General features: G+C 41.3%; 1 protein-coding gene across 1 annotated transcript in view; it reads right to left on the bottom strand.

The window, feature by feature from the left end:
* LOC115170201 (protein APCDD1) overlaps positions 1-4,618 on the bottom strand; it is a 37,030-nt gene extending 32,412 nt beyond the window's left edge. Inside the window, exon 1 of the mRNA XM_029726592.1 lies at positions 3,963-4,618. Within this exon, the coding sequence (XP_029582452.1) occupies positions 3,963-4,002 (40 nt within the window). The 5' untranslated portion in view covers positions 4,003-4,618. The remainder of the gene's footprint in view (positions 1-3,962) is intronic.
* Positions 4,619-9,416: the final 4,798 nt, after the last annotated feature.

Here is a 9,416-nt window from a genome sequence, read left to right as displayed (position 1 = left end):
GGTCTATAACATCTAGTAATATATGGAGGGTCTATAACATCTAGTAATATATGGAGGGTCTATAACATCTAGTAATATATGGAGGGTCTATAACATCTAGTAATATATGGAGGGTCTATAACATCTAGTAATATATGGAGGGTCTATAACATCTAGTAATATATGGAGGGTCTATAACGTCTAGTAATATATGGAGGGTCTATAACATCTAGTAATATATGGAGGGTCAATAACATCTAGTAATATATGGAGGGTCTATAACGTCTAGTAATATATGGAGGGTCTACAACATCTAGTAATATATGGAGGGTCTATAACATCTAGTAATATATGGAGGGTCTATAACATCTAGTAATATATGGGGGGTCTATAACATCTAGTAATATACGGAGGGTCTATAACATCTAGTAATATATGGAGGGTCTATAACATCTAGTAATATATGGAGGGTCTATAACATCTAGTAATATATGGAGGGTCTATAACATCTAGTAATATATGGAGGGTCAATAACATCTAGTAATATATGGAGGGTCAATAACATCTAGTAATATATGGAGGGTCTATAACATCTAGTAATATATGGAGGGTCTATAACATCTAGTAATATATGGAGGGTCTATAACATCTAGTAATATATGGAGGGTCTATAACATCTAGTAATATATGGAGGGTCTATAACATCTAGTAATATATGGAGGGTCTATAACATCTAGTAATATATGGAGGGTCTATAACATCTAGTAATATATGGGGGGTCTATAACATCTAGTAATATATGGAGGGTCTATAACATCTAGTAATATATGGGGGGTCTATAACATCTAGTAATATATGGAGGGTCTATAACATCTAGTAATATATGGAGGGTCTATAACATCTAGTAATATATGGAGGGTCTATAACATCTAGTAATATATGGAGGGTCTATAACATCTAGTAATATATGGAGGGTCTATAACATCTAGTAATATATGGAGGGTCTATAACGTCTAGTAATATATGGAGGGTCTATAACATCTAGTAATATATGGAGGGTCAATAACATCTAGTAATATATGGAGGGTCTATAACGTCTAGTAATATATGGAGGGTCTATAACATCTAGTAATATATGGAGGGTCTATAACATCTAGTAATATATGGAGGGTCTATAACATCTAGTAATATATGGAGGGTCTATAACATCTAGTAATATATGGAGGGTCTATAACATCTAGTAATATACGGAGGGTCTATAACATCTAGTAATATATGGAGGGTCTGTAACATCTAGTAATATATGGAGGGTCTATAACATCTAGTAATATATGGAGGGTCTATAACATCTAGTAACATATGGGGCGTCTATAACATCTAGTAATATATGGAGGGTCTATAACATCTAGTAATATATGGAGGGTCTATAGCATCTAGTAATATATGGAGGGTCTATAACATCTAGTAATATATGGAGGGTCTATAACGTCTAGTAATATATGGAGGGTCTATAACATCTAGTAATATATGGAGGGTCTATAACATCTAGTAATATACGGAGGGTCTATAACATCTAGTAATATATGGAGGGTCTATAACGTCTAGTAATATATGGAGGGTCTATAACATCTAGTAATATATGGAGGGTCTATAACATCTAGTAATATATGGAGGGTCTATAACATCTAGAAATATTGGGGGGTCTATAACATCTAGTAATATATGGAGGGTCTATAACATCTAGTAATATATGGAGGGTCTATAGCATCTAGTAATATATGGAGGGTCTATAACATCTAGTAATATATGGAGGGTCTATAACGTCTAGTAATATATGGAGGGTCAATAACATCTAGTAATATATGGAGGGTCTATAACATCTAGTAATATATGGAGGGTCTATAACATCTAGTAATATATGGAGGGTCTATAACATCTAGTAATATATGGAGGGTCTATAACATCTAGTCATATATGGAGGGTCTATAACATCTAGTAATATATGGAGGGTCTATAACATCTAGTAATATACGGAGGGTCTATAACATCTAGTAATATATGGAGGGTCTATAACATCTAGTAATATATGGAGGGTCTATAACATCTAGTAATATACGGAGGGTCTATAACATCTAGTAATATATGGGGGGTCTATAACATCTAGTAATATATGGAGGGTCTATAACACCTAGTAATATATGGAGGGTCTATAACATCTAGTAATATATGGAGGGTCTATAACATCTAGTAATATATGGAGGGTCTATAACATCTAGTAATATATGGAGGGTCTATAACATCTAGTAATATATGGAGGGTCTATAACATCTAGTAATATATGGAGGGTCTATAACATCTAGTAATATACGGAGGGTCTATAACATCTAGTAATATACGGAGGGTCTATAACATCTAGTAATATACGGAGGGTCTATAACATTTAGTAATATATGGAGGGTCTATAACATCTAGTAATATATGGAGGGTCTATAACATCTAGTAATATACAGAGGGTCTATAACATCTAGTAATATATGGGGGGTCTATAACATCTAGTAATATATGGAGGGTCTATAACACCTAGTAATATATGGAGGGCCTATAACATCTAGTAATATATGGAGGGTCTATAACATCTAGTAATATATGGAGGGTCTATAACATCTAGTAATATATGGAGGGTCTATAACATCTAGTAATATATGGAGGGTCTATAACATCTAGTAATATATGGAGGGTCTATAACATCTAGTAATATACGGAGGGTCTATAACATCTAGTAATATACGGAGGGTCTATAACATCTAGTAATATACGGAGGGTCTATATCATCTAGTAATATATGGAGGGTCTATAACATCTAGTAATATATGGAGGGTCTAAAACATCTAGTAATATATGGAGGGTCTATAACATCTAGTAATATATGGAGGGTCTATAACATCTAGTAATATACGGAGGGTCAGTAACATCTAGTAATATACGGAGGGTCTATAACGTCTAGTAATATATGGAGGGTCTATAACATCTAGTAGTATATGGAGGGTCTATAACATCTAGTAATATATGGAGGGTCTATAACATCTAGTAATATATGGAGGGTCTATAACATCTAGTAATATAAGGAGGGTCTATAACATCTAGTAATATACGGAGGGTCTATAACATCTAGTAATATACGGAGGGTCTATAACATCTAGTAATATATGGAGGGTCTATAACATCTAGTAATATATGGAGGGTCTATAACATCTAGTCATATATGGAGGGTCTATAACATGTAGTAATATATGGAGGGTCTATAACATCTAGTAATATATGGAGGGTCTATAACATCTAGTAATATATGGGGCGTCTATAACATCTAGTAATATATGGAGGGTCTATAACATCTAGTAATATATGGAGGGTCTATAGCATCTAGTAATATATGGAGGGTCTATAACGTCTAGTAATATATGGAGGGTCTATAACATCTAGTAATATATGGGGGGTCTATAACATCTAGTAATATATGGAGGGTCTATAACATCTAGTAATATTGGGGGGTCTATAACATCTAGTAATATATGGAGGGTCTATAACATCTAGTAATATATGGAGGGTCTATAACATCTAGTAATATATGGAGGGTCTATAACATCTAGTAATATATGGAGGGTCTATAACATCTAGTAATATATGGAGGGTCTATAACATCTAGTAATATATGGAGGGTCTATAACATCTAGTAATATATGGAGGGTCTATAACATCTAGTAATAGTAATTGCGGAAACCAAATTGATGAATTAACATCATAAACATGTGTGCGTGCGCTTGTGCACACTCTTGCTAAGAAGCGGATTTCATATGGATTCCAATTGAAAGGAATATTCAATTTAAAAAGGAAAATGTGTATTTTCAAAGTTACTTTTAGAGTAGAATTAGATAGCGAACACCACTATTATAATTTCAGTAAACACATATTGTAATGTCTCTTACCGAAAACCGCAACGAGGAGTAATACTATGGAAGGCTCCATTCCTGTAGACTTTGGGAACAGTGATGAGCTGTTTCTATGGAGTGTTAATGTTCCTCAACGATGCGTCCTCAAGTCAATACTTGATGGAATCCAACATTCTGTGTCCATAATGTGTCTCAATGATATCCAGCAAACATCAGAGGATGTTGGAATAATGAGTTTAATTGTTATTAAACAGAATTTTCGGCAACGCAAGGAATCGTTTCATTACTTGTTTGTAAGATTTCGAAGAACGAAGAAGCGAACAACATACTCTGATCCATCTAAAGTTGAAGTGCGCCTTGTCTTCTATTCCAAAACAAGCGATGTATCGACTACAGAAGTTGGCGACATGTTTTTCTTTGTCTCTCCAAACTAAATGGAACAACGTGTTGCAACGGAATATAGACTTGTGTAGAGACGATCATGTTCCTGCAGCACCACGGAGAATCCCACTTTATTCTACCAGAGTTATTTCATTATGGTCCTCTCTGCGTCCGAGTCGGAACCCCGTGCGTCGTCGTGTGTGTAGAGAGAGGAGAGCGCTAGCAGAGAACATCACCCCGTCTCCCATCCGAGAGTTTGTAGGGGCGGACGGATGGAGTGTATTCATGTGTATCCAAGGCTAGCCACATGATTCTAATCAACACTTTGATTTTTTTTTTAAAGAATACGCTACAATTTATGCATATGCCTAACATACAAATGAATACTGTCTGGGTTTTTTTTCTCACGTTTTTCACGTTTTTTTAATGTATTTTTTTTTTTTTTTTTACAAAAGTGTAAAGTCAACACAAATGCAGAATATATTATATAATATATTATATGATTATATTATAATAATATTAAACACCTTTTTGGAATTGATCAAAAGTTTCCATAATATCCAACATAATCTTTTTAACATCTTTTGTTTTCATTGTTTTTTTTTTTTACATTTTAGTCATTTTAGCAGACGTTCTTATCCAGAGCCACTTACAGTAGTGAATGCATACATTTCATACAATTTTTTTCCTGTGCTGGCCCCCCGTGGGAATCGAACCCACAACCCTGGTGTTGCAAACACCATGCTCTACCAACTGAGCTACAGGGAAGGCTGTTGATAGATTCTTCCTGCTGTGTGTATTTCACACATCCTCTCCCTGGTGAGATTGTAGGGGTGTGGAGTGTGTGTATCCATGTAAAGGTAGTTTACATTCTGTCAGCTGCAACAATTAGATTTTTTGAAAAAAAATACATTATAGGTTTTACATTGGAAATAAATAGTATTTTACCAGTTTATTGTTGTAACAAAGATAATACCAAAGGGTATTAACACATAGAGCCTAAGGACTGAACGTTACCACAGCCCACTACCCAACGTAATTGTCACGACTCTCTGAAGAATGTTTTCTTACTGTTTTCATCATGTTTTCTTACTGTTTTCATCATGTTTTCTTACTGTTTTGATGTTTTCTTACTGTTTCTTACTGTTTCTAACTGTTTTCATCATGTTTTCTTACTGTCTTCATCATGTTTTCATCATGTTTTCATCATGTTTTCATCATGTTTTCTTACTGTCTTCATCATGTTTTCATCATGTTTTCTTACTGTCTTCATCATGTTTTCATCATGTTTTCATCATGTTTTCTTACTGTCTTCATCATGTTTTCATCATGTTTTCATCATTTTTTCTTACTGTCTTCATCATGTTTTCATCATGTTTTCTTACTGTCTTCATCATGTTTTCATCATATTTTCATCATGTCTTCATCATGTTTTCTTACTGTCTTCATCATGTTTTCATCATGTTTTCTTACTGTTTTCATCGAGAATTTGGCAGTTAGTCCAACTGGCTTCACAACTGCAGACCACGTGTAACCAAGCCAGCCCAGGACCACATCCGGCTTCGTCACCTGCGGGATCATCTGAGACCAGCCACCCGGACTGCTGATGAAACTGAGGAGTATTTCTGTCTGTAATAAAGCCCTTTTGTGGAGAAAAACTCATTCTGACTGGCTGAGCCCCTGCCCAGTCATATGAAATCCATAGATTAGAGCCTAATGAATTCATTTCAATTGACTGATTTCCTTTATATAATCTATAACTCAGCAAAATCGTTGAAACTGTTGCATGTTGCGTTTATATTTTTGTTTTTGTAGGCTGTTGATATATTAGTTACTATTTTTATATTGATAAATGAGCGACTGCCTTCACATCTACCTTCTTAAAACAGAGCTGTTGATCCACTAACACATTGGGATCTAAAATGAATCGTGGTTCACCTCCATAAAAGGTTTCGAGTGTTAAAAACAATGGAGAAACATGTTGTATGATTTAAAGCTTTATTAAAAGACCACTTTTTTGGGAGCGGCAAAATTGCTTTGAAAACAATTTTTTTCTCCATGATATTATTTGACCCTTTCACTTCTTTTCTGAATGCTAATGAGGTAATAGGTAGATAGGTTAAAGATACACATTATTAAACAGAATCTTGATATCTGACTCTTGCATGGCGAGAGCTTGATCTAACTAATCTCCAGGCTCCAGAGAGGCTCCAGAGAGGATCCAGAGAGGATCCAGAGAGGATCCAGAGAGGATCCAGAGAGGATCCAGAGAGGATCCAGAGAGACTCCAGAGAGGCTCCAGAGAGGCTCCAGAGAGGCTCCAGAGAGGATCCAGATAGACTCCAGATAGACTCCAGAGAGGATCCAGAGAGGCTCCAGAGAGGATCCAGAGAGGCTCCGGAGAGGATCCGGAGAGGATCCGGAGAGGCTCCGGAGAGGATCCGGAGAGGCTCCGGAGAGGCTCCGGAGAGGCTCCGGAGAGGCTCCGGAGAGGCTCCGGAGAGGATCCGGAGAGGATCCGGAGAGGATCCAGAGAGGATCCAGAGAGGCTCCAGAGAGGATCCAGAGAGGATCCAGAGAGACTCCAGAGAGACTCCAGATAGACTCCAGAGAGGCTCCAGAGAGGCTCCAGAGAGGATCCAGAGAGGATCCAGATAGACTCCAGATAGACTCCAGAGAGGCTCCAGAGAGGCTCCAGAGAGGATCCAGAGAGGATCCAGAGAGGATCCAAAGAGGATCCAAAGAGGATCCAGATAGACTCCAGATAGACTCCAGAGAGGATCCAGATAGACTCCAGAGAGGCTCCAGAGAGGCTCCAGAGAGGATCCAGAGAGGATCCAGATAGACTCCAGATAGACTCCAGAGAGACTCCAGATAGACTCCAGAGAGGATCCAGATAGACTCCAGAGAGGCTCCAGAGAGGCTCCAGAGAGGATCCAGAGAGGATCCAGATAGACTCCAGATAGACTCCAGAGAGGCTCCAGAGAGGATCCAGAGAGGATCCAGATAGACTCCAGATAGACTCCAGAGAGGCTCCAGAGAGGCTCCAGAGAGGCTCCAGAGAGGATCCAGAGAGGATCCAGATAGACTCCAGAGAGGCTCCAGAGAGGCTCCAGAGAGGCTCCAGAGAGGATCCAGATAGACTCCAGAGAGGCTCCAGAGAGGATCCAGAGAGGCTCCAGAGAGGCTCCAGAGAGGATCCAGAGAGGATCCAGCGAGGCTCCTGAGAGGCTCCAGAGAGGATCCAGAGAGGATCCAGAGAGGCTCCAGAGAGGATCCAGATAGACTCCAGAGAGGCTCCAGAGAGGCTCCAGAGAGGCTCCAGAGAGGATCCAGAGAGGATCCAGAGAGGATCCAGAGAGGCTCCAGAGAGGCTCCAGAGAGGCTCCAGAGAGGCTCCAGAGAGGATCCAGAGAGGCTCCAGAGAGTATCCAGAGAGGATCCAGAGAGGCTCCAGAGAGGCTCCAGAGAGGATCCAGAGAGGCTCCAGAGAGGATCCAGAGAGGCTCCAGAGAGGCTCCAGAGAGGCTCCAGAGAGGCTCCAGAGAGGATCCAGAGAGGATCCAGAGAGGCTCCAGAGAGGATCCAGAGAGGCTCCAGAGAGGCTCCAGAGAGGCTCCAGAGAGGATCCAGAGAGGCTCCAGAGAGGATCCAGAGAGGATCCAGAGAGGCTCCAGAGAGGCTCCAGAGAGGCTCCAGAGAGGATCCAGATAGACTCCAGATAGACTCCAGATAGACTCCAGAGAGGCTCCAGAGAGGATCCAGAGAGGATCCAGAGAGGCTCCAGAGAGGCTCCAGAGAGGCTCCAGAGAGGATCCAGATAGACTCCAGATAGACTCCAGAGAGGCTCCAGAGAGGATCCAGAGAGGCTCCAGAGAGGATCCAGAGAGACTATAGGCTCCAGAGAGGATCCAGAGAGGCTCCAGAGAGGCTCCAGAGAGGCTCCAGAGAGGATCCAGAGAGGCTCCAGAGAGGATCCAGAGAGGCTCCAGAGAGGCTCCAGAGAGGATCCAGAGAGGATCCAGAGAGGCTCCAGAGAGGCTCCAGAGAGGATCCAGATAGACTCCAGAGAGGCTCCAGAGAGGCTCCAGAGAGGCTCCAGAGAGGATCCAGAGAGGCTCCAGAGAGGATCCAGATAGACTCCAGAGAGGCTCCAGAGAGGCTCCAGAGAGGCTCCAGAGAGGCTCCAGAGAGGCTCCAGAGAGGCTCCAGAGAGGCTCCAGAGAGGCTCCAGAGAGGCTCCAGAGAGGCTCCAGAGAGGATCCAGAGAGGATCCAGAGAGGATCCAGAGAGGTTCCAGAGAGACTCCAGATAGACTCCAGAGAGGCTCCAGAGAGGCTCCAGAGAGGATCCAGAGAGGCTCCAGAGAGGATCCAGAGAGACTCCAGAGAGACTCCAGAGAGGCTCCAGAGAGGCTCCAGAGAGACTATAGGCTCCAGAGAGACTATAGGCTCCAGAGAGACTATAGGCTCCAGAGAGGCTCCAGAGAGACTATAGGCTCCAGAGAGGCTCCAGAGAGACTATAGGCTCCAGAGAGGCTCCAGAGAGACTATAGACTCCAGAGAGGCTCCAGAGAGGCTCCAGAGAGGCTCCAGAGAGGCTCCAGAGAGGCTCCAGAGAGGATCCAGATAGACTCCAGAGAGGCTCCAGAGAGGCTCCAGAGAGGATCCAGAGAGGCTCCAGAGAGGATCCAGATAGACTCCAGAGAGGCTATAGGCTCCAGAGAGACTATAGGCTCCAGAGAGGATCCAGAGAGACTCCAGAGAGACTATAGGCTCTGTTAGAAGGACTTTCTCTATCCCTTCTTCTCCATCGTTCCAAAAAGCAGCTCAGTTGGATATGAACAAACACTCTACGAAGGGAGAGAAGAGAAAGGGGGAAGAGAGAGGGGTATTAACCAAAGGGTTCTGTAGAGGAAGGAAGGAGAAGGGAGAAGAGGAGAGGATAGAGGAGGAGAGGAGGGGAAAGAGGTGTGTTACGGTGTGTTGACCCCTTGTGTTACTCCTGTATGGGAAGATTCCCTTCGGGTAAATAGTCCCATGTGGAATAAGAAGAGCCTCCCATTGGGTAAATAGTCCCATGTGGAATAAGAAGAGCCTCCCATTGGGT

This window comes from Salmo trutta, chromosome 31 (genome assembly GCF_901001165.1).
Source record: "Salmo trutta chromosome 31, fSalTru1.1, whole genome shotgun sequence".
Classification (NCBI taxonomy): domain Eukaryota; kingdom Metazoa; phylum Chordata; class Actinopteri; order Salmoniformes; family Salmonidae; genus Salmo; species Salmo trutta.
Note: the sequence above shows the minus strand (reverse complement) of the source record. Positions and strands in the feature narration are given on the sequence as shown.